We start from the raw sequence: 27455 nt of genomic DNA, 5'->3' as shown, positions 1-27455 counted from the left end.
TAGTTAAAGATAAGGCATAAAAGTTTTCCCTCTGGCCACTCCAGAAAAGTCTAACTTTGGCAGTCTTGTCAAAGTGTTTCCAAACTCCATGGCTTTAATTTAAAAATATTTTCAGAAGTGATCATGCATATAGAGTCCAGAATGCAACATACAGAAATTCAATTTCAAAATGGAAAATTGTTGCATAAACTCCAAGATGTTTGGTACTAAACACCATCTTAAAACATGAAGACTAAATAATGAATGTATGAAGACTTCTCAGATAAATCTTTGCTTCTCTGTTTCAAAATATGAATTATACCAACCATAAAGTACACCCACTGTGAGTCACATGCCATATGTACAGACCTACAGAAAAGCCAAACAGCTTGAGCTTCACCATTGACATTTTCCTACATTTAAATGATGTTAAATGGCAAATAACTCAAGTTTCCTAGCAGTGTTAAAATAAGTTACTTTGTTATAGAATGTAATGGAGACAAAACCAAATTTATTTCACTTATTGTACATATTCAGAAATAAAAACAAGGAGCAGCAAATTTTGGAGCAATACAATCTCTGAATACTAAGAAGAGAGCTCAAGTGCTAAAATTATTGAGGCTTTATAAGTAGCAAATAACCAAAGGAATACATATAACTAACGTTTTTCTCTCACTGAAAAAGGTAGGATTCAGTTGCTTAAGCATAAATGTCATTTGAGACACTGTAGAAAATCTGAGACATTCACGTTTGAGTGGCAGACATGACAAGATCTGCAGGAGATTTGTACTCTTTGAGTGACAGCAAGAGGCAAAGCAGCAGTTGGATATCTAAGAGCAGGCATTCGATGCCATTTTAGGCAACTGAATCCCACCCAAACAGTCCACTGTCACCTTAAAAATGTCTCTGATTAAGTACAATACAGAGCTACAAGAACAAGACCTCATTTAGTCTCTTCTAGAAGTCACAGTTTCTGAAAAGGACAAGGTTGATAACATTCATCCCTGATCAGTATCCAGCAACATAAAAATGCAGACAAAAGACAGGTTGAAAGTTCATCCATGTTAAAACGTGCATGGTCCTAAATTAAAATATAGCATATGCCCTAGAATGAACAAATGGGTGCTTTTGGTATTATCACCTGCACAATGGCTTGAGACTCTATTACATGATGATATATGTGGAAGTTGAGTATTGTTGCAGGTAGTTGGGAAAGAAAATTAATTCCCATAAGTCCCATCAATCGCCACCAGAGGGACAGATGTCTGAGAAGAGCTTTGGGCATTTGCAGCAACTGAGAAGCTTTGCTCAAATTGGTACTTGTTCACATAAACATTCATGACATATTTGAAAGAAAATCTGCAACAAAAAAAATTGTGTTCAAGACAGAAAGGGAGAAAGCTCTCTGCTAACACAACTAAGAAGGGAGGTGGGAGCATGCTATTAAACAGAAAATGCCAGCTCAGAAATATTTCTCAGAAATATTATAAACTTCTGTGTGGAAATCAATGAAAAGAATTGCATTTCCTTCTATCTGAATATGTTAGGGTTGAAGATGTAGTCTTTCTTCTTCTTCCAATTGGAATCATGCTTAGCTAAAGAAAAAGTCCACCAAAAATGTGCCTGCTGCTTTGTATCCTGCTGCTTTACACTCCAAACTGCAAAAGCAATATTAATTTTTTAGAGGTGTATGCTAGCAATAGAAATCTTAATGCTTAATTTAAGTAATCTCTTTAAAGAAACCACACTGGGCGCTTGCAAGATGGTAGGATATTATTTCTTTAGCTAACCAACTTCCTTGAGAAATGCCATTTTGTCAGTGCACATTATACAGACACTAGCGCTTTACACCCGTTCTGTTGTTTTGTGTAGAAACACTCATTGTTTTAGCAGTGGGTGGAGTTACACTAATGGGAAGAGGTTTTAGTATAAGGTTTTACTGGTTCTAAATTGGGGAAAGGAGGCAGGAATATTAAGCTGATTCCTGAATGCACTGAAATACAGCTGCTATTTAGCAGCTTACAGGCATGATTTTATTAAGAAAAAACCCCAACCTCTCCCCCTTCCATAGTTATACACTATGACATCATGTCACCTTAACATGAGAAACTACATTAGTCACAGATATTAGGTGGAAAAGAGCATTGAAACAGTAAAACTATATGGCAATACTCTGAATAGCTGACAGTTCATGAAGCATCCACCATTTACTGAGTTCCGTGATACTAATTTATAACTCAGCGTAAATTCTTCTGTTTCACAATTATTACAGCTAAGTGCCTGTGCTCAGAGGCAGTGGGGAGTGCTGAATCAATTAGCTTTCCTTCCTCCTTCATCTGTTGTTCCAGGGGGAATATCATCCCACAAATGGTAGAATTTGATTGGGAAATGACTGGTATAGCATCCTAAACTGGCATGGGTTTAGTAGCGTATTATCACACGAGCAGAAGGGCAAGAGTAGATAGCTGGGTAAAGGAAATACTTATGCTTAGTTCAGCTCTAAAGCACATATGTTAATTCACACACATTTATTAGCACTCTCATCATGACAGCATGGCCAGCCAGAAGGAACAGCCATTCCTCCCCACAGCAAAGGCACATCCCAAAGGGCCAGCAGCAACGGAACTGTGCTGAAGAGTCCTAGATCTACAAAGGAGAGAAAGGTCTGCTGTGTGGATCAACAAAAGTACTGGACTGATGAATGAATGAATGGATGAATGAAGAGAATGGCACCAAACACACGCAGTGCAATACTGGTGGAACACAACAGACTAGAGTGAAACAGATAACTTCTGTTTGAACGGGGGGTGGAGGGGCCCTTGTGAGCTATAGTAAAACTCATTTAAAAGGAACTAACTAACTTGCACTTTAAAACTCTCAGGGACTGGGCAAGCTGAGAAACGTTAACCTGACCCATTATTTTTGCTGCTGACACTTCGCAGAAACTTCCAGCAGAAGACCCTCAGAATTTTTCACAGAAACTGAACACAATTTTGGTCTGTTAGTGACAATACATAACCACTCACATCTGCTGACTTGAGTGCAAACATTCCTACCAGTTTTGCTCCCGTGTGCAGTACAGTGCCAGCCCAGCACCAGCCGTCCTCAGGGCCCCACATCCCACCCTTTCCTTTTCTCCAGCTGCTGGTTTCTTTGCCCTGCTACCATCAGCAGCACTTGAGCCGATGCCATGGCCACCTCTAGGCCCCACAGAACTCGCAGGGATGGGATCTGATGCTGCTAAACTGCGCAGGTACAGGCAGGCAGGGCCATCAGCTTGTTCCATTTGTGCCAGGGCCCCTGAGCCATGCTGGAAGCAAATCAAGCACTTTTTTTATACTATAGCAATTGAACTTGTGGGACCTTAGTGCAGCTTGTGGAGATTTGCTTTTAAAAAGCAGAACATTTCTACAGTCTCTGCCTTGTGTCTAAGGACCTGGCTGAAGTAGGTTAGAAAGCCTACTGAAGATGCAGACTGCTCTGCAGCCCTGTTATTTGTTGTTGTTTCTTATTTATTACACTTCAAAGTGATCCAATGCTTTCTGCAGGTGGAATTGACCATTTCAGGTGCTGTGTATTTTTGGGCATCTAACAGCTTGAAATTCAAAAGGAGCTCTTTGGCTGCTTAATTTAATAAACTAGAAGGAGATGTTCTAGAGAGGTCACAATTACTGCCAGTTATTTCTTCTTACTAGTACCATCCTTCATTAGTACCATCAAAAGACGACTTTCATTTGTCATTCTTTTCCCATAGATTTTGGTTAGAATTTGAAAAAAAGGAAAAATGCACAGTTAGTGTATTTAATGTAAAAAACCACAGATATTAGTTTCTATACGGTTAGTTGTCTCGATGCTTTCCATACAGGGATTGTAAAATATAGCTAAGGGAAATTTCTTAGGACCTCTGCAGATGCAGGCTTTGGGGAAGTGAGTCGAAGGGCTATAATGAGCTTTTGTGTTCCGTTTGGCAGGAAGCAACTGAATGACTTCAGGATGTTTTCACTCATAACTGCACTCTCATGAAGGTGGGACTGTAATATTTAGTAATGAAATACTACAGAACAGAATGTAGAAAGAGTTTTGCTCTGAATAGGGGAATTATCCAATGTTATCACTCAATGTCTGGGAGAAGGCTACCTTCTGTTACGAGCACCTTCCATTCTAAAATAAAACCTGTTTTTTATCGTTACTAGTGTTTCCTCAGGGAAACTAGAAGAAGGGTTAGAGCATTTCCTCCAAAATTATTTGTAATATATCCATTACGGAAAGTACTGAAAACCAGCCGACTTTTCTCTCCCATGATTTTATTGATTTATCCTTCCTAGACCACCAGGAATTGTACATCATAATTTTTTATGGGGCAACATATGGAAGGTTTTCATGAGAAATGGCTTTATAAAACTTTGAAATTATGATGTCAGATTTCGTAGAGCATTCAAAAGGCTTGACTTGGAATAGAAAAAAAAAGATCAGAAGCAGGGCTAAAATTTATCCCTGATGAATTTGTTGGATCGTATTTTCAGTACATTTAGAAAGCATGGATTTATACAATTAATTTTAACTATTTTGAATGCACTAATCTGGAAATTTAGAATATACTTTTAATAATTTATTTTAGAGCTTTTTGACACACACAAGCAAAGGTGATAAAGTGGTATGCCTAAATTTTTACCCTCATAACTTATATGTCTTAGGAAAATCTAATTTTTAAGATCACTAAACAATATTTTGCAATACTGATCATAAAATATTAGAGCACAACAACAATTAACAAAAATGAGTGTGCTTACCCCTATTGAAATCACAGAATCACAGAATGGTTGAGGTTGCAGGGGACCTCTGGAGGTTATCTGGTCCAACGAAATCATGGGGAGAGTTCCATTACCTTGCAAATAACACAGTGAAAACTTTTCAAGGCTAAATTCTGCTCTCAGGTTCCTAAGCTAGTAAAACCAAAACTTGTATGAAATGCATTTTGCTGTGCAGAGGGAAATTTGTACCCTAATGTTCAGCAGCAAATTTTCAAAGGGTGGTCTAATTTTGTTTCCCCAGATTCCACGTGAGTAAATTACATCATCCCAGAGTGCTCACAAATAATTCTGTCATTCCTGAATGCACTTTCAAGAACTTGTAGGTCTTTAACTGTCTTTGTCTGAGCAACTTTTAAAGCAGCCTGAATTTTTAATCTCACTGTTGTAAAATACAGAGTTTGGAGTCTTAACTCAAAGCAGAAAGTACTATTAGAATAATTAGACATTCTAAATATACAGACAATGTAAAGCTTAGAACATCTTTGTTTACCAGTCCATTTAGACTTTGACTAATGAAGTTAGAAACAGACGTTTCCTGATGCATCTCCAAGGGAACAACTACAATGGAAATTATATCAATTATGTTACTAGATTTAGCAGGATGCCAAGGTATATGAATAAAAGAAACAGGAAAACAAAACATAATCTACTGTTGGAGGGATGCAGCTGAGGACTGCTCACTGGGGTATTTTTAACCAGTGACACTGGAATTCCTTCTGAAGGAACTCATGTCAACATCTAAAACAGCAAAAGATCTTTGCACCTGTTCTGCTCCACTTAAGGTCTGGAACTTAGGTAATATAGGGAATTATTTGGCAGAACATCTTCAGATAATGAATTTTCACAATTTCAAACACAAAGCAATGTCTAAACATTGAAGTTCAGAGGAATCTCTGTTGGGGAATAGTCACCCAAGCAAGGTCTCTATTACAAAACCTGGGTGCTCTTGCTAATTCTTAAGATTATAGATTAACTGTAGTGAGGCATCACTTTTGTCGTAGTATGCATGGAAATAAAAATTGTATGTCCTGTTTAGAAGGGACCTGCAATGAGCTTCAGCCACATTCTCAGTCTGCGATGCAGCTGTCCACATACCTGGAATAATCCAGAGCTCCCTTTGTCTGCCTCTGAGTAACTACCTCACTTCACTGGGTTTCAGCATCTCACTCCAAAAGATGACCCAGATTTAACTTTAGTTCTGTCAGGATAGTGGCTTGAAGAAGAAGGATCAACAGGAACTTGACTGCAACACCATGCATCAAAGTGTGACCAGTTACTTCATTTTTTGGGGTGCTGTTACATAGCCACTGTTGGTGATTTCATCTAAGAATAAACTCTGCTGTGCATTTAAAACAAGAATTCAGCTCATCCCAAATTACAAGCATTACTCATGAAAACTAAATGGATTTTCTGAGTATTTGCGAGCAATTTGGTTACCTTCAATGAAAACACTCTTTAGGAAAAGCTCTCTAAGAAACTGAACAAACTACCGCATATATTTCTCCCTAATAGTCTTAAAAATGGAATAACAGATGCCTAAAATTTCTTTTTGCTATATCTTAGAGAGATTATGTGCACTTGAAAATTTTATTTTAGAACAAAAGGTCATTTTTCCTTGTTATTCTGCATAAGAAAGTTTCTCTTTCAGAAAGGGCTGAAGAGTAACATCCTACTGCACAACATCCCCAGAAGGACTGTCCTTTCTCAAAAGTCAGGTGCCATTATTCTCAATAGGATGGAAATTGTATCTTGCCTACAGTTAGGTGATTATTCTGAGAAGCGCAGCAGTCTTCCAAAGTATTCAATGACGCCAGATTCACAAATTGCTCTTAAAGAGGGCCATTAGATCACCAGAAATAATAGGATGTAGTAGCCTCTTACAACAAAATGCTGTAAGCAAAATTGCTGTGGTGCAGATATGCCCTAAGAGCAATAGGAAATAACATGTAGAGGACAACTCTGAGAAATTCAGGGAGATTGCACCTCTGTTAACAAATCAGTTTTCAGTTACAAACAATGGCAAAACTTACTAGAAATTCCTAGAGAGCTCTTTTTAAAAGCTTTGGATCAGATATACTTATTAGAAAAAGTAGGAGAGGTGAACACTAGAAATACACGTATCTGGAAGAAGGAAAAATGTGTATGGAGATATGTGTGCTTTGAAGAAAATAAAAGGGCAAGCAAAAAGGAGGACAGAAGGACCAGTGAAAGAACTTAACACAGAGGTTCGGAAGAGATTTGGATATATACTTACCTGCCTTGTATTGGCCTAGCTGTGGAAAACAACTGTATACACAACTTAATCAATCTGTACATTCTGCCTGGCTTGTAACTTGCTTTTTTCTTAAAAAAAGAGCTTTAATAATTTCAGTAGAAATGCAGGGAAATACAAAATGAACATACTCTATGATGTTTAGAAAAAGATTAGAAAGCCTAGAATAGTTTTAAGTATTTTATTATTCTAGGACTGTGCCATGATTTTGAAGGACTTGATCTGAGATTTTTAGTATTCAGCAGCAACCTGCATTTAAAGTATAACAAATTACTGTAAAATTTCTTTTTAACCCTTGTTTATTAGTCATAGATAGTATTTAAATAAGAATGGGAATTTCCATCAAAAAGCAGACTTAAGGTTTAACCAGCCATCTACAGTGAAATACACTGATGTACTTCCGTGAACTTGAGCCTGTACCTGGAATGTGTATCATGAAACATATGAGGCAACTTCAATGTTAACCCATCTTCCTTTTCTGCCTCCACCAGTAAGCTAAGGGAGACTTAGCGTTGCCTTTGTTTGATCTAGTGTGAGGACAGAAGCACTGCCACGACACAAGCACTGCTGGAGTTGTGATAGCCTTGCGGAAACGTTATACAAACCCAGAGGTTTGTCTTTAAGTATCCAAGCAATATTTTTAGGAAGAGCGGGGAAGTTTTCCAGCACCCAGGCTCAACAAAATAATCTGAAGAAAGGTTTCTGTGTCTGAAAACATTTCTGTTTTTTTCTCCAGTGACAATAAGTAAAAATAATAAAAATGGACCTTTTTTCTACAAATGCTGCTTTGCTTATTTTCACTGTGAGGTTTTTGCATGATAGCACAATGAGAATTTCAGGTGTCTGGATTATTTATTTCCATGCTTTGTTGGATTTACTTTTCAGTTTGATTTTAACTCAGAACTTCCTTAATTTTATTGGTTTGGGAATAATAAAAGCACATGTTTTGGCCTTATTTCTGAGAAGTAGACCACTATAACCTAGTCCTTGGTGAAAATATTTTAAAAGGCCTGCTTTTCTACATCAAGTCCCCTAATCTCTGCTCCAGACTTAAATTTACAGGGTCTATCTGGAAACATGCAGAAGATAAACACTTGGTAGGGCAAAGCTGCTGTTTAGGTCTCCAGCCCTGAAGAGTTTAACCTTGAGATCCTTGTGAAAGACAATGCTTTCCTATGAACCTGAAGTGCTGGAGTTCTCTTATTTCTTGATTGGCGGATGGGAATAAGTCCAGACTTAGGAATATTTACATAGAATAAGACTATTTTAGAAAATCCCAATTATAGCAAGTTTTGGCTTTACTTATGACTTCTCTGGGAGAAAGCAAATGCTGAAAGAAGCTTACAATTCCTAAGGAGGAACTGATGGAAGTTACAGAATATTTGAGTAGAATATTAACATCTAATTTAATTTCCCTTGCTGCTTCTAGACAAACAGGCAATTTGGGGGAAAAAAATGAGGGAATCACTTGAAAAGAGTTCTACAAACACTATAGCCATTTATTTTGCGATATGTTAAATGTCAGTGCACGCTGAAGCTCTGGTTGCTGAGAAGACTGGTGTGACAACATTAATATGATTAAGGCTTTTAAAAGCAATAACAACTGTTGTGTTGAATCATCTTTGTAGTCTTAATGGAATAGTAATTGGAAATACTGTGTTTCTGTTATGGGATAAAACAATCTGTGTATGTTTAAACTGTCTATTAAATAAGTATTTTTCAGTCAGTGCTCAAACTGAAAATAGCTTTAACACAGTGCTAAACAAGAACTCAAATCTTTATGTATTTATAGTTATGTATGATACCCAGAACACTGTTCCAAGCACTGTATGCTGTACATTTGGATTTCATGACCACGCATGAATTATCAAATTAGCTGGAAACAAAGTACTTCAAAATTATAGTTTTCATTAATGATAGAAAAAACAAAGCCTGCAATATTGGCTAAAACCTTTGTGATTCATTTTGTACACATCATGATTTTGGGGAACGATTAGCCCATTAATAATTAGCAATATGAATTTCATTTCAGTCATCTTTTGATCACCCAGTTTTCATGATTTTGGAAGGAAAGATCCTGAGTAAAATCTGACCATTCCTATGATATCAAATTCTTCATTCTTTAAGACAGGAACGTCCCATGTGAAATGTTGATGGGGTCTTATAAATGGGATGGTTAAGAAGTTCCTGGGGCTTTTAAATTTTCAGATGATCTTTTTCATGGTATTTCCATAAAAAGAGAGATAATAAGTTTTAATTTTGTACTTCATGTTTAAAAATTGCAGTGAGTTTTAATTTAATGAGTGAAATAGCTTTTCATGGGTGGCATCTGAGGATGAATGTATTCATGCAGCCTGCTGTAAATTCTGCAGTTCTGCAATTAAAGCTCTGATTATCTCCTTTTTTAGCCTTGCTAGCCTGTAGGCTCTCCACTTTTAGACAGCAATTAGGATCATTGAAAAAGACTCACTGTTTTTAGTTAAGAAAAACACTTGGAGCTGAAGTTCCAAAGAGTCAATTGACAAAAAGTGATTTTTTGTTAAACAAATGTAAAGCGTAAACTGAGGGTGAGGATTCTTTTCGCTATTCACATTCATACCATTCACAATTCACATTTCACTAATATCAAGGAAATTAAGTACAAAGGTTTTATTTTTTTCTTGGTTACAAACACCAAGTGACTCCCTTGAATTAGTGATGCCAAAATTAGAAGTAGGAAGATTGCTATCATTATCGTGACCTCAGATGAACTCTTTGATTAGAAATGTATTATATACTGGTTTACATTTACAAATCTATATGCTAGATAAAAAAACCTCTATGCCTAGGCTCAGTGAAGGTGTCCCAGCTAACACCTGATAACCCATGTTAGAAGCCAGGTTGTAGGCAACTCCTGCAGCTATCTGATGGGCTTTGGCATATGCACAGGCATTCTGCTTCCTTTTTTTGGAAAATGCTGCTGACCAAAGACAATTAGCTGTGCTTGTTGATTACCTCTTTGTGGATATCAGTGTATTCAGAGGATTTTCTCTCGAGCTCAAAGACCACTTGGTGTTGAGGGTGACTGCCATGAGGTAAAACCTCTCTCATCTGATCTTTCTTGTGTTAGTTTTGGCAACAGTGATTCTGGCAAGATGAATATTGGGCAGTCAGTGTTTAAACAGGCCATGAAGTCACATTGTTCAATGCCTATAAAGGCATTCATTCAAAATTGGAAGTAAATTGCCAATCTTATCTAAAACAGCAAAACAGTGTTTGTATGCTGAAGAATGTACTCAGCTACAGCTGAGAGGAAAAAAGAAGAAAAAGGAAAGAGTGGAGACTCATTTCCAAAGTGGGTAAGTTATTATCAGCCTAGGGAGAAATTAACAAGTTTCTGTTGTTTCAGGAAGAAAGGAAATCAATTCTGTGAATTCTACAAACTACAGTGCAGTAGTTTGTTTCAGATTTCTACTATTATGAAAATTCTGTGCTATGCTTCTCAAGATGAGATATTGAAGTGAAGTCACTATCAGTTAAACTTCATTTTATTTAAACATTCAAATTTTATTCAGTAGAAATTACCTTGCTAAAGTTTAGCAGAAAAATGACAATATTTACCAATTGATGTAGTCATGAATCTATTCTGGAATGTCAGACCAAATACATTTGCCTCTTAAAACGTGTTTACGGGACTGTCATTGGTGTTTTGTGCTGATATTAAGAACATACTTAAACTGAATAGTCTGTAAACTCACACCATCTAATTATGGTGATTTTAAAAAATACATTTTTTTTTCCACATTGCTTCTCTCTTTCAGTTGTGTCCCCCTTAACATTTTTATCATCTAGTCCTGATTTATAAGCAGTACTAAGGCTATGTTTATCTGTGAAGAACTGTAAGATTTAAGAAGCAGGTTTTTTTGCAAACTGTATTTCCAACCAAAACTTAAAGAGTCTGGAATGGATCCCAGACAGTTTGCATCAAAATTACTTACTCATCTGGAACCTGAACTATGTATGTATTAAGAATCAGAAAGATAATTATAGTCTGTGAAATGAATAGAGGAAGACTCACAGTAGAGAGGAAGTAAAGAAAGGAATTTGGAGGTCAGAAGTATACAAAGAACATAGTGATGGGCTGAGTGAATAGATTCTGAATAAACAGTTTACAGATGAAAACTCTATTAAAATGATGGCATTATTTTGTGTGGCTGTTGATGATAGTGCTAGAAGAGTGGTGGAAACAGAAATAATTTATCTGCCTTGGCTGGAGCTGCAATGCTGAGTGAGATCAGGAAGCAAAATGCACAGGTGTGTGCTCACTACAAACCTCTATCATTAAAGTTCTCACTTGCTCTCCAGAGCAGAACACAGAAAACACATGGTGCTTTTCAACAGACTATAACTCAAACAAGTCTGAAGAAATTTTCATTGCATAATATGACTGTTCTGCTTCCAAATTTCAAAGATTTCTCACTAATCACTGAAAACGGTAACTTTCAGCAGCTTTTACTTCTGTACACTGGAAAATTATTCTGTACGTGGGAACCATGTCCTGACTGGCAACATTCTATACAAGTGCTTTGATTCCTGTGTGAGGAGGATGTGTCTTGTTTGAGATAAAGAGAAACTCTTCCTTAATCAGAGAAACCTATCTGCAGTTTGCTAAAACAAACTGGTATTACTTCCTTCTCAAGAAGTTCCTTTCTTTTATCTTCTGCTCTCTTTCTGTCCCATTCAAAGCATTACAACTATAGTTTATAGCAGTCCTTCCATTAGAAAGAAGATAATGTTGTAAATAACCAAGGATTTCTTTTCCTCACATCCAACTCTCATGTTTCCATAAAATACAATATCAGATAATTTATGAGAAAATTATCAATCCATATTTCAATTCTTCTTCTTCATAGGAATCTGCTGTTAGAGATATCTCAGACTTGTTGCCTTCCACTAGAAATGTAGGCACGAACTTTTATGCTGTAGTCAAGACCACAATACAACCTCTTGAGGCAGGGGTTTATACCATAAAGCGTGTATGACATCTGGACAACCACTCCAATAACTACTTTCTGAACTAGCAGTTCCCTAGGTCTGATGGTCTCTCTATTTTGGGGTGACGGGATATTGATAATAAGGCTCTTTCTTACTCTAGTTCAGGTAAATCTAAGGACCATGACTTGTCCGTATGTATTAACCTATACTGCATTGCTGGCATTCACCCTTCAATTACTGATGCCGGTGTTGCATCTTCTGTTTCATCACAAATTTGGCAAAGTGAACTGATAGGCCTAAGCAACATAGAATAAGAAAAACTTAATACTTCATATACTTGCAAACAAATGTAAAATTTAAAGAGATGTCAACTAGAGAAGGGGCACAGCTTTTCTGGAACGGTTTTAGTGACTCGAACATTCATCAGTCAATCAAAGTTCAAGCATACAAGCTGATCTATTTAACTTTGCATATTAGGTGAATTAGGGTATGTTTATACAATGCGTTCTCTTGTTTCTTCTGTGAAGGCTTTAACTCAGATAGCTGGTAACTAGAACCTGGCAGCATAACATGGTTGAAAGTGCTAACACTAATACTATTGGTCCATAAAGACTGTTAGTATATCCCATATGAGAAAGCACAGATAACTGTGCTCTATTTTTGGTAGTGACGCAGACATTTACATCCATTTTAAAAAGTTATTTAAGGATCTCAAAAGAAGCATAGCCAGCAGGTCAAGGGAGGTGATTGTCCCCCTCTACTCTGCTCTGGTGAGACTCTACCTGGAGTGCTGCATCCAGCTCTGGAGTTCTCAGCACAGGAAAGACATGGAACTGTTAGAGTGGGTCCAGAGGAGGGCCACAAAAATGATCAGAGGGCTGGAACACTTCTCCTATGAAGAAAGGCTGAGAGAGTTGGGGTTGTTCAGCCTGGAGAAGAGAAGGCTCCAGGGAGACCTTATTGTGGCCTTACAGTACTTAAAGGGGGTTTATAAGAAAGATGGGGACAGGCTTTTTAGTAGGGCCTGTTGCAATAGGACAAGGGGTAATGGTTTTAAACTAAAATAAGTTAAATTTAGACTAGATATAAAGAAGCAATTTTTTTACAATAAGGGTGGTGAAACACTGGAATAGGTTGCTCAGAGAGGTGGTAGATGCCTCATCCCTGGAACCATTCAAGGCCAGGCTGGACGGGGCTCTGAGCAACCTGATCTAGTTGAAGATGGCCCTGCTCATTGCAGGGGGGTTGGACTAGATGACCTTTAAAGGTCCCTTCCAACCCAAACTATTCTGTGATTCTATGATTCTATGATTCTATGATTCTATGATTCTATGATTCTATGATCTCAACTTGCCAAAAAAATCTAGTTGCTATCTGGTACCTGTTTACTTTAATGAGACTTATGTGTTTTCCAAGGTTTGCAGAAGTAGTGAGATATATACCTCCATCCTTAAGATACCTAAAATGCATTGCAATAGAGAAGATTAATATTATTTATGATATTCACTACATTTGACAACTCTTCTGTAATAAGGTTCTAGCATCATTAAATTATTTAGTTGTAATGGTTATGACTTCAATAGCACTCTGCCCCCTGGGTTTCCAAAGAGTTCATAAATGAACCTGTAAGTCCCCACAATAATGCTTTCATACATATAAGGCAGTAGGATTAGCCAAAGAATCGGAGAAACACAAACAAAACTGTGAGGGTGAACAAGAACTCTTCAGCCACAAGCAACCTTTAGACAACATTAAGATAATACACTACAAATACTTTTGTATCAAATTGAAAACACCATGGATAAATTATTTGATACACTCATGTAAGTTTGAGTTTAGCTAAGCCAGTGAGAACGGCAGCTGTTTCTCTTAAAAAAAAGTAACAATAGGGACTTAACAGTCACTATGATTATGTCTCCCATCTTTCATCTTGTCACATCAAGGAGAAGATGTGTTCCTTGGTATCAGACATGGATCCAACACCCACCATGGGACAGAAACACTGAATTATCTCTATTTTTCTGGTATCTAATCTAGATTTCTCCCCTAAAAGTGAAGTCTTAGCATAACATCTTAACTCAAAAGATCATGAAACAACATGATGGTAGAATCTGGTGTGATAAGGCTTCTACCTTAAGCAAGACACATCTGTTACCTTATTGTCAAGAACCACCTGTAATCCATGAAAATATAGATATAAATTCCCCTAACTGTGACGGTCTTTCTGGTACAAGGTCTTATCATATGTCACTGCAGCCTACAGTAGCTTTATTGCCAGTCTTTCATTCTTTAGGTGACTGGTAGTACAAAAATGACAACTGGAAACTAAGAGACTAATGGCAGCACAAAAGAAAGGAAGGTAGTAAGCAAATATAGTCTGAGGCAATGAGACGTCAGTCCTGACTACGTTACATCATGATCCATACAAGCTTGTATTCTAAATTTTATTCTGTGATATAACTCTTTTTGCTTGGTACTTTCCTCAAGTTTCCCCAGGCTAGAGTATCATAGTTGTGCTGATTTAGGTGTAGTTAAGGACTTTCATTTCCTACTTTCAGATGATATAATCACTCTTGCGATTTGAAACTTGGCAGATATGTGCTATATATACTAGACATTTCTCCACAAGAATGTGGTTAAAGTTTTAATTCTTAGGCTGCTCTGTGTCAGGAAACTGCTCATCGATGTTTCTATATCATGGACAAATTCAATAAAATTAATTTCTCTTGGCAGTGAAGAAACCAGAAATTCTTCTAAATTTTATTTGTTTTTTATTATTGTTGTCTGTACTAATTCAGTTGCCTTATCTTCCACGCTTCATAGCTAACATGCCCCAAATGAACAACTACTAAATTTCTTGTGTCTACACAATGATTCATTGCTTTGCTATTTTCTAATTCCATCAATATTCTCTCTGATCTTACTGCTTAATCTATTTATTCTCTCTTGGCAATTCAAACACATTGCCCATTTCATTTTCTGAGATTCTTACCATTTGTACCTGATTTTACATGGTTTGCAACCTCATACTCAACAGCTCCATTATGGAGCTTTCACAGAAAGCTATACTTGCAAGAAATTTATATTATCATTCAAAGGTCTTGGCTGAATTTGCAAAACTGAAGTTATTAAGACAGAAGGGATTTTCCGGGTTAATTTCAATCAGCTATTGCAATGAATGTAAGTGTATGATTTTTTTAAGTGTTCTGGCTTTTCTGGTTTTCTAATCAACCAGACATGGTAACACCTGAATTAAGTAACGTCCACTGGCATTTAACTAAGCTGCATCTCCCCAAAATTGCACTATGCTGCTCCTGGTACTGTGGAGGTATTTCACAAGCAAAATACCGGGCAGTACAGGTATCCACCTGTCATTGTGACAGTCATGATGATCCCTGAAGCACATAGCAAAATCCTGTCTACAGTCTGTATATGGAATTAACTGAAAAGATGAAACGGAACACAAACAACTTTTGCATGTGGTAATGACAATTTGATTTCCAGTTCATTCCTTTACTGCCTATCTGCATATGTCTTTATAATAACTAAAAAGACAGTTATAAGAGTTGCAAGTATCAAGACTTACACCAGTTTCAGTTTTACTTGATCAAGTTATTCCTCATGAAGTTTACCACAACACAATGCATTAAACAGGAAAGAGGACTCAGTCAGACTAACTTCATTTCTTAGAACCAGAAAAAATAATTAAAACATTTGCAAATACTTAGAAGATGACAGTGTAGTAAGTAACAACCTGCACACATTTCTCAAGAGCAAATACCATGCCAGCCTAATTTCTGCCTGTGACAAATAGGTCTCACAGATAGAAGAGTTACAGTAATGTTATATACACCTGTCCCAGATTAGTCACAGTCAAGACAGTGCACTATGCTTTCCTGTTCTGATGTAACTACTGCACAATCAGGGTAATAACAGCTGGGAAACTGTCCTCAGTGGTTCACTGTCAACCTGGAAAGATACAAATAGTATGGTCCGGGGCTTTTGCTACTATTCTGTTTTCTCCTTAATGACTGGGATGCTGGAACTGAGAGTGCGTTTCTAAATCTGAGAAAGACACTAAAGTGGAAGGAGCTCTTGGAGATTAGGTTCAGAAGGCAAAACGACTTGGCATGCTAGGGAAAGGTGTGAGAAAACATAGAAGAAAATTCTGTGAAGACAAAGCGATCAATGGAGAAGGCAGTAAACAACCACACAAATACATTCTGGAGGAAAGACTAGACAGCCAGCTGTTTCACAGACGAGGATCTATGGGTAATAATAAATCAAAATAAAACCCAACAATGGTTGCTATTGAAAACCACGCATATTTAAAGATGAGTAACACAGTTCACATTTAAAATAATTCTTTCCTGTTTACTAGAGGAAGGTAACGCTCAGCATCCACTGTATCCACTTTTGAAAGCCATAATTTAAAAAAGATATGAATTGACTGGAAAGAGTCCAAAGGAAAGCATTAAGAATTACCAAAGGTCTAGCAAACATATACCATGAAGAAAGACTTGACAGAACCTGGGTGATTTACCGAAGACAATAAAGACATTATAATGGTCTACAAATGTAAAACATTGCTGCAAAGAGGAAAGGCAAAAAGTGTTCCACCACAGACAGGAAAGTGTTAATGGCCTTAAGGTGCAGTAAAAAAAAAAAAAATCAATTTAACAATTTGACACTAGAAGGTTAAGTATGAGGTTAGTTAAACACTCAATAGATTGCCCAGGGAAGCTGTAGAATCTTCATCAGGAGAGGTTTCTGAGAATAGGATAGGCAAGCATCTATACCAACTAGTTTAAACATAATTGTTTCTGCCTTGGGGCAGGAAGATGGACAAGATGACCTCTCAGTGTCCTTCACAGCCCAATGCTGTATATTCTGTGAATTACAAGAGAATGCTTTATTGCTGAAAAATAGTACAAAGTTAAGCATTTATTTAATTTATGTTTTAAAAGGACACAACTCTGCTTCAATTTTGAGAGTATTGTAATATTTAACAATTAGGCTGAAGCTTACCAAATAATGCTTCTGGTATAATCTGACTTTGCTAGGCTCTAAAATACAGCAGAACCTCTCTTAGCTATCCTTATCAATTATTCTCAAACTCAGCATGTCTTGGTATTAATTTCAGTGAGAGCACCTCACTTCTCAGCAAAGATTTAGCAACAACAAAGTTGCAACAGGACTTTATCAATACATGTATGAAGAAAAAGAAATGAATGTACAGTTATCAAAATAAATCAACCAAACACAGCTTGTGAATCAGGATTATTGATTGCTTTACACACAGTCTTTAACCCCCTCACTCCTTTACCTGTCAACTGCAGTTGCAATTATCATTTATAATTGTTCTCCCCATTGCTCATACGGTTTTCCCACACAGGAAACAGATCAGCCATGTTGTTGCAGCAAACCTGTCAGCACATGCAATCTTGTCTCCCTCTGTTATTCATTAAATCTTCTGGTTACAGTTGTTAAAAAAAGCCCCAAGCCTTCATATATCATCTACACACTGTAACTATCTTGCCCTTTAACTTATTGTACCATGTTCTTCTTTACTTTAATGGTGGAGGAAGAAATTGCATACCTTATTCAGAAGAGATATGGAAATGCAATCACTTGCAATTAATAATTATGCTAATTAGGCAAATTGATGACCAAATTGATGACCAAATCTGGCCATTTCTTATCTACAAGACTTTATCTTTTTATGGCTCTTGGTAAGAATGATTTTTGTCACCTATTTTTCTACTAGAACCACATCTCACATCAAAGCATCTAAATATCTTTGAAAGTCAGGTCCTACATGTCTGAATACAGACATCTGAAGGCAAAGGATCCTGAAGAAAGTGAAATCCTGTTTCTTATAAAAGTAGAATTATAAAAGTTTAGTTATGTTAGATACTGTATCATGGTCAGATTAAGCCGCTGCTAACAAGATGTTGGCTGTTTGACTGTTTGACAATATGCTTTTTCTTCATTGCTTATCGTCCTGTGAAAGATGTTACAGCAGAGTTGACAGTTACAATGTATAGCTTGCTAGCTGCAAAACAGAAAAGCAAAACATGGAAATGTGACTGATTTGAACTCCAGGAAACCATAATGGCCCTTTAATTTTTGCAAAAAAAATCTCAGATTGTAATCAATGAAAGAAAAATTTACTTTTTCCAGTGGTTTAAAAGTCAATTTCTTTTAAGTATGTGTCATTCAGGAGAATCAAGTACTGTGTATTCTTAATTTTTGGCAGTAACCTTCAACAAATGGAATGCATGGTAGTTTGTATGTGTTATCTGAAATATTCTCATGCATGTGTGCATGTGTAAAGATAACTCAGTACTAACAACATTAATTATGTTCTTCAAATACCAGTCCATGAAGGGTAACCTATTTTGCAAGAATGCTATAGATACTTAGTTTTGTCTGTGTTACAGCAGTCAAGTCCACAGTTCCAACTTTCAACTCTTTATTTGGATGATATTTTAATAAATGGATCTAGTAAATTTGGCTAACAGGGCAGGTGGTGGTTGTGGTTTTTGCGTTCATTTGCTGGCCACAACAACACTGAATTGAGTAATGTGTTGTGATATTTATCTATGAAACACAATACAAAGGAAAATAAAGGCAGTGAGCCAAATTTAAATTTATGGCTCCACTTACTGAACACAACTGAAATTCTTCTGTTTTGTGTATCATTATGTGCACAGCTACAATATGCTTCATCAGACAAATTCAGCTTTATGCCTAATGCCATGTAAAGCCCACTGGCTAATATGACACACATACAGTCTCACCACCATTCTGTGTCATAAGCAGAACGGAAGATATTCAGGGATGAATAATGTCTTCATACCCTGCTGTCTATCTGTGGTGCATAAGGCAGGTGTAAGTGCCTGCCAGTGCAAGGGGTGGGTTCAAGGGGTGGGTCTGAAGCCATTTTGGCCTCCAACAAGTACATCTCTGCCTGGAGATGCCAGTGATGTCTTCAATGATGTACTGAGATTACTGACAGAAGTAAATGTCAAGATTTAAAACTGGTTACACTCTAGGTTATAAACAATACTATAATCTAAACAATACTATAATCCTAACATGGAATTTATTAACACTGTATGTTTTCTGTTGGCCCTAAAGGTTTTACTTTTCAGGAATCAATGATAAATACTGTAATGTAGATCACATTTTTTTGGTGTATAATCATAATCATATTTTGTAAGCTATCATGGTGTAGCCTACTTCAAACAGTCACAACTTAACTCTTAAAAGATCAACATTTAAACTTTGCATAATAACATTTCTTGGGAGTACAATTTCACCATCCATGACCAAGGCAGAAATGCTATAAACACTGCCACAAAATTTCCTCAATCCATTTGCATAACAGCCAAGTATACAATGCTGTGTGTAATAAACACACGTACTGCAAAGTATGTCACCTTCCAAAATGAATTCTTAACTCAATAGTCTCAACCTGTTACCAGGTTGAAGAAAAAGGCAACATTAGATTCATTACACTGTGGGCTCAAAGGCCTAGAAAACAATGTCTTCACTGAAAAAAAGATTCATTGTTATCTCCTGCATTTTTGATAAATGAAAAATGGGTCAGATATGAAAAGCTACATACTGCAATTGTAGTGAAAGAGGATCACGCTGCTGCTTGGCCTTCCTCAGGGACAAGGCAAGGTACACTGACCTCAGGACTCTTCTTGTATTGTACTATATACAATAATTTAAAAAGAAACTAAATGATTAAAGCTTTGAATTTAATCTGCCAGACGACTGACTAAAGATTTCAGAACTGCGATAGCATGCACAGTTTGAAAGTCACTAGAGCAAAACAGTGAGGAGACAATAAGGGAGTTGAAGGTGTCATTCCAAACCCAGACTTCATGTTATGGAGATGTGAGCTTACACAGAACCAAAAATCTAGATGCTGTCTTCATTCATTGTCCTTTTGTGAAGGGATTAATTTGAAAATTCTTCTGGAGAATAACAATATACAGAATGTTTTTAAAGAAAATGAATGCCTTTACAAGATTCCTCTTGTAAATGTGACAGGTGCAAATCCTCCAGTAGTCAAAGTTCAGAAATGGAAAAAATTGCTTAGAAATTAATTTTAGCAATTGAAAGTTATTTGGGGTAAAGTCTGAGGGGGAGAGGAACAAACTAAGATTATGACTACAATAAAGGCCTTGCATGTGTTGATATTTTGTATCGACACAGTACTACACAGTACTGACAAGGCTGTGATTTAAACTGCTGTGTAAGATACCATCAAGCTAAACTAACTATAGATTCCAGTTTGGCTAGTGTAACACCAATGATTTCTTCCAGTACAGTTACAATAATCAGAGACCATTTTGGATGTCTCTTGTAGATATAGTTAGGTTGGCAGGAGTTTGCTGTAAGCCTAGCTTTAGATTACTTTACAGACTTATCATGGAAAGTCTGCAACACAGACTTCAACATGATGTACAAGTGGAAGACACATCTTCGTTCTATATAGCCCCCATCTCAATGTTGGTTACATATGTTCGTGCTGGAGAAAGAAGTTTTGTTTTTCTTATATCTGTTTATGAAATAGCAGCAGCTTAGACAATGACATACAACTTGGCTGAGCATGCCCTGACACACCCAAGAAGAGCTCCAAAAATTATCACTGTGCTAATATGACTTGAAAGGGAAACATGGGTGTTTTTATAAAGTGCCTGAGCATCTCTTATCAATTTGCAAGGCAATAAGCAGCCTTTTGTGGCAAACCATGCAAGGAATGGTGTTGCTAAAACAAACCAAACAGGAATAAAGTTTGCCTTGTGACTTCTGATTAGCAATATAAGCCAACTATGGGATCCGGATTCTCTGCTACGGTGTATCTGCCTTGGCCAGGCAAATTGCCCTTGAAATGAACTCTCTGCTAACAGAAAGCTTGTGCTACAGCAACTGTTCTGCCTACTGCTCTCTGTGATTAGGGATCGCAGTTAGGACAAATGAGAAATGAAGCAATCAGAAAAGGGGATTAAAAATCTGTTTCAGACCTACTTCTGAGCAGGCTTAGTTTAGCATTTTTTCATCCTGTACAGTACGTATTCCATAGCGATTTTGAAAACAGTAGCATTTAAAAGTTAACATCTGCTTAGCTGGTAGCACCAGATAAAAGGTCTCATTTGTAATGAACAGGCAAATTTGTTACAGCCCCAGTCAACAGCTATTGACTTGGTAGGGTACTTCTGCTTATTACCATCAAATCCTTTTTCTTTTTTGTTCAATAGTCAATGGCACTGTAATGGAAGGTACCGCTTACAAACTGATGCAATATATATCAGCAACTGCTAGAAGTTAATGACTAATGGTTACAAAGAGGAAAGCATGTGCTAAGAACAGCATTACATGTCTATTAATCAAATTTACTGCATCCGATGTGCCTTTATGGGTTAGTGGAACTGTAATGCACATCAGATAAATAGTTTCTGCTGCTATTAATCTAAGTTTTAACACAACACACCTTTTAATCATGCTGTCATTACATAAATAATTTGGCTAGGACAAGGTTCTGTCTCACTTTTACAGCACACCTTTTAGTTACAGAAAATTTCTGTCCCATGTTGGCTTGTGCAATCCTAGATTTAGGATTTAGTGAAATGCAAGGTAACTGCTCCGCTCCCAGCTTAAGCCATGTTATTCTCTAAATACCACAGATGGGGCAGTATAAATGCAAGGCAACATCCTAAAGATAAACTGGCAAAAGAGGAGCAGAGCAGAATGTGTGTGTCCATTGCTCAGCCTGTCTCCTAGCTTCTTCCCTGCAGCAGAGCTGTACTGCACAACTTTGCCCTTTACACTTTATATAACTTGCACTTTCCATGCCTTAGGGTGAAATTTGTTAATAACTCATATAATCTTTTCATTCTATAATTATTGCTGTAAAATTGTTTTATTTTTTTGAAACATGCCTGACCCAAAAATATTTTCTTTCAAACTTTCTCTACGCATTTTATATCATGTTTTTATAGGACAGTGTGACTGTATCAGTAACACCTACTATTTTTATATTACCTCTAAGCAAACACTCCAAAAAAAATAATACAATAACAAATAATCTAATGTTGGAGCACTGATTTATCTGTTTGTTTCTGGTTTCTTAATGCAATCTTCATTTCTCCCTAGACTGATGATGAGACATTACAGAAAGAAAATTTATAAATGTGGCAAAGATTAAACAATCATGCCATTGCCAAATACATTATACTGTACTCTGCGTGCACCATCTAATTGCATTTAAACAATGTTGGTAAATCACAGTCATTAGCCTTTTTCACAAATGAGACATACACTACTAGATCCACCATGTGAATCCTAGTCATACCTGTCATACTGGTTCATAAACTGCCCATGTTGGTGAAGACTGGTGGAATTTAATTGCTGCTATGCTGCTCATTATGAAACACGAAGCTAAATTCAATTAAGTTCCTACATATTTACATCTCTTGACAAAGATCTCCAATGCTGCTCAGCCAGTATTAACTCATGTTCTTGTTTGTTGTCAGCAGAGCAGTTACTGACGGGAGAGCAATGGAGGAGACTAAGCCATATCTTTCCAGAAGTCTGCAACATAATGGATTCTGTTAGTCTAGTAACCAAACATTCTTAAATAATAATGAATTTATCCTTGCAATACTGTGTGAAGGAAAAGAAAAAGATCCTTTTCATCTTAATTTAGTACCACAGAGAGACAGATTTGAAGAACGTCGTCCTGTAAACCTATTGAAATTCCATTCCAATGACATGAGTTCAGGAGATGTAATTTTCTCTTTGTTCTAGTACACTGTGTTTTCCAAACATAGCTTTTGTTATTGTAATGAGGTGAAAGAGGAAATATTCATAACATATTTATTGTGTTTACTGTGATGGTAAGAGGACATCATTGTTTTATGCACACAACACTTGATCTTTAAAAGAAAAATATAAGTACTGCAAATCAGCAGACAACATGGCTTAGTTGAGGCAATGATTAATTTTGAGAAGAGTATACATTATGAGTTTTTTAATTCATTACTGCAAAAAGTTGGCATTAAAGAAATTACATGCATGTTAATAAGACTTTTACTTAATACTTAAATGATAACTGGATATTTCAGCATTTCAGAAAAGGCCATAACCCCGCTAAAAATGCTAGATTTCAGAGGCAAGGGATATCTCTTGGCAGCTGCAATAGTTATAAAGAGTAAGACATTTCATAGATTATTCTGGAATTTTAGTGAATTGTTTGCAAGTGTACAATAAGTTTAAAAGAGTTTACATTTTATTTCTTTAAAATATGAAATAGATCTCTTCTGGTACCAAAATCAGTAAAACACAACCAAATAAAGAGTGAGTGCTTGTGGAAAAAGAAGACTATAGCTGCTGCCTGACATGATGATTTGACTTCATTGTCAACTCAGTTACATTTATGGTTTTCTCTACTGTATTCCACTAGCCTATGAGCAAACTCTACAGTCCTATCTCATAAGAACCTGTAAAGACTTTATTTGAATGAGGAGGATTTTTATTAAAAAATAAAAATGAAACATCTCTAATTGAAAACAGATAGGCTATGAATTTCCTATTATGGTCCCAAACTCTGCAGTTTCTGCTGAACTTCATGATTTGGATAATTTCTGAGAATTGCAGCCCATATTGAATGTGGAAGTAATGCTTAATTTTGATACTAAATCACATAGAATGGGAAAAACAATAAAAAGCTATTAATAGTAACTTACTTTTGGTAACAACTCCTTCAAGGCGAATTATATTTGGGTGATCAAATTGTCCCATGATACTAGCCTCTCTCAGGAAATCTCTTCTCTGTCTGTCCACATAGCCGCCTTTTAGAGTTTTAATTGCAACAGGTATCTCTCTTTTTCCTGGTGTCTTCAGACGTCCACTGCATACTTCTCCAAACTCACCTTAAATACATAAAATTTGTTAGATCATACAGAGTGCCTGAAGAACTACAGTACGGTTTGTATTGCTGAACTTAAATACCGTATTTTTTCAAAATAACCTTCAATAGCTGTCTTAAAAGCTGTCTTTTTTAATAGTTCAGAGTTATTTGTAGCTGTCAGTGAAACAAGAATGCATAAATATTCAAGAAACTCACACATTCCATAGAAGTGGATGGAGAAATAATGGATGGGATATTCAAGTTCCTGAGTTTCATCACATCCCAGAAAAGCAAAATATTCAGCATTACTTCACAACAAATAATCACCTTTCCTTTGTGCCACACCATGAGATCATGGGGACTTGTACTTTCACTGCAACAGCCAAACCATCTGCCTTCCACAGTGTGGTTCACCTTGCTTTATTGACACTTTGAGACTGAACTTTGATATCAATATGCTTGTGATATAACTGACCATGCTATGAGGAAGAAATGTAATAACACTTAGATTTTAATTCTAATGATTACAAAATACCTATCTAAAATATTTATAGCAATATCTACCTATAGGGGTATCATGCACTAAGATGCATAAAGAAATGCTGTGAGAATATCAGAATACCTGCCTATCCTCTAGTTGTAGAAAGCATTTAAAATGCAATTAATGCTATTATGCCCTAGAAATGCACTCGCATATGATTTAAATGGACTTACACACCTACTTGAAATTAATTACATATTTCACTGTTCAGACAGCCAAAGGCCAACAGTTTTGGCAAATCAGGACTGAGTTGCGTAATGAGAGGAATCTCAAAGCTTGCTTCACCTGATGTTTTCCTGTGTATGTAGGGCCTTTGAAGAACGCATGTCTCCTTGCATTCCCTTTACACATTTACTCATTAAGGTTGTATAGAAATCACAACTTTACTTTGATCTTGAAGCCACTCAAAAGTTATTTAAAGCCCCTACCAAGTATACTCTGGATGCCTGCAAGTCAGTTTTCAATGGCTCATGATCCAGTAAATGAAAAAACATTATTCACAAAAATATTTCAAAGCACTTCTCAGCGCAGGGTACTTCCATAGCAAAACTAAATTCTCTACCCCAGTCATTTTGGAATCAGAACTGTTGAAAAACAAAACATGAGTCATAAACAGATATATATTTAACTGGAGGAAATAATTTGTTACCCCCTCCATTGAGTGCTGTCTGAATTAGTTTTCCTTAAACTGTAAGGACAGAACAAAAGAAAACGAAACAAGAGACCTCTATCCTGTAACAGTGTGTCTTCAGATATGAACCAAATCTAGAAGAGAGAGGCCTTAAAGATAGAAGCTTCTCTTCAGAATATTATAACCCCTGATGTTATAGGATTAGAATGGATATTGTCATACAGCTTTTATTTTATTAGGTTCTGTCACTTCCACTAAAATAAAACAAGGTTTTATTAGCCTATAAGATCCAGGAAGACTGCAGGGATTAAAAAACCAATTTCATAGCTTCTCTTTCACTTCAAAACAGAGACATCATCAAGTGCAAGAGTACAATTAACAGATGCTGAACATAACCTCTAAATAAATTAGCAGTTTCTTAAAGAGCTAACAAAAGCTAAGTGTCCTCGGTCTTCTTTCTACCAAGAAAACTCCATTTGTTTTATTTCTACCTAATTTTTAAAAATACATCAAAGCATGTTCGTCACTGAAGATGTGTGCATATGCGTGAAAATATATGCCATCAGACTAATACTCTGGGAATCTTTAGACAAAAGGGGAAGTTGGGTAGGGATCTTCCTATATGATTTTGTCCGTTTAGCTCTTAGAAGGCTCTCCTTAAACATTTGTTTACCTGACTACTGCCACTGAAAAAGTTGTAGCTAATTTGGACTTCTAAAGTCCTACCATAAAACAAAGTCATGAAACCTGAATGTTTTGAAGGAGACATGGTATATCAATATTCTATTCTGTGATACATCCAGCAGAGCTAGAACGCGTCTCTAAAGCCATGACCTTATTGCATCTTACTGGCTTTTCAAACTTAAATGCCTAAAAGGAGAAAAATTTCCAATTTCTTTCTCTTGATGAAACAGTGAAAAGCAAAAATACTAGAGCCTTAATATCCAAATTTTTAAAGAGATTTCATGACCAATGATTCTGCAGAACTGCAAAATCTCATTTTTGAGAATAATTTGGAAAGCATGGGTTATAGAATAAATTGTTTTGCTATTATAAGATTATACAAGAGTACTACAACTTCAGAATTTCAGAAATAATGGCATACATACCTCCGGGACTGCAAAGGGCTGTTCATCAAGTGTTTTGAAATGAATTAAACTGAAGGAGGCAAGTGAAGGACTTACAATCCCAAGATTTATTATCTGTACAATATCCAAAGCAGGGGAAGGAACGTTGTGTCTTCTCCCTGACCTGTTTCTTTTCCCTTTTTTGGATGCATGATTTGTACAGGTAGAAAGAAATTTCACTCCCCTTGGATACTGGGATTGATAAAGTGGTAAACATAAAGACTAACAGCAATTTTTTTGTGGCTTGATGTCAAACAGACAGTAAGTGATCATCAGCTTACAGAACAGACAGTTACTACATTTAGAAACCTAAGGTATGTGTAATAACTTCTAGTTCTGGTTTAGACTAGATGGAGATCAATGATATAATTTAAAGCACTGAACTATTTACACTAAGAAAGAGTTTGACAAGATTTCGTCCCAGAGTATTTTTTCTACACTTCTGTTCAGATAAAGAATTTTGAATGTTTTTAAAGTCAAAGGGGAATGTATTCAACAAAAGGGATTTTTAACATCTAAGAATCTAAGTCTCATCGCTCGAGTTTGAAGATAAACAAGACAAATGTTGACCCCGCAGCAGTAAAGGTTCATGATTGCATGTGTAATAAGTAGAAGCTAAGAGCCAGATGTCAATGAAGTCGACATCTTTCCTTGCTCCAGGGAAGAAGCTGGTGATATGCAGAGAAAAAGATAGAGTTCATTGTCTGTTCAGTTTTAATAAAGTGTAAATAATCCCTGGCTTATATGAACCCTGCACATCTTACTGTATGTTATACAAAAATAAGCTAATTGAGCAGTCTAGCAACTTACCCTGTGTGAACCACACATCCCTTTTCTCATTCAGTCATAGCATATGTATTATTTAAAATGAAACAGGAACAGTCAGGCACTTAAAAGTCTGATATGCATTCTGGTATTACTACATGGGATCAAAACAAATGTCTTACAACACAGACAGTTGCTGTTGATACACCTGCAAGGTCACAGCACCAAATACAGCTGAACTCATTTTCCCCAGTTTTAGTCATTAGACATGTGGGAGAACCAGCAGAAGATTTAGATTATAAAAAGAATATAGTGTACTCTCTCTGAAAAGTTGGAGTTGGCCTCTTCCTTGAGTTTCAACATTTTAACAAAAAATAAGAGGATAATTGTAACTTTTAAGACAGACTTGACAAAGTACCTCTGGGA

General features: G+C 36.5%; 1 protein-coding gene across 4 annotated transcripts in view; it reads right to left on the bottom strand.

Annotated features, from left to right (window-relative positions):
- EPHA6 (EPH receptor A6) overlaps positions 1 to 27455 on the bottom strand; it is a 515545-nt gene that overhangs the window by 91059 nt on the left and 397031 nt on the right. For all 4 annotated transcript variants that reach the window (XM_087755983.1, XM_087755985.1, XM_087755984.1 and 1 more), the window contains one exon: positions 23802 to 23987. In XM_087755983.1, the coding sequence (XP_087612109.1) occupies positions 23802 to 23987 (186 nt within the window). The remainder of the gene's footprint in view (positions 1 to 23801; positions 23988 to 27455) is intronic.

Source organism: Nipponia nippon, unplaced genomic scaffold (genome assembly GCF_047370975.1).
Source record: "Nipponia nippon isolate SJK-2023a ecotype South Korea unplaced genomic scaffold, ASM4737097v1 scaffold_2, whole genome shotgun sequence".
NCBI classification, from domain to species: Eukaryota; Metazoa; Chordata; class Aves; order Pelecaniformes; family Threskiornithidae; genus Nipponia; species Nipponia nippon.
This window is presented reverse-complemented; position numbering and strand designations above follow the sequence as displayed.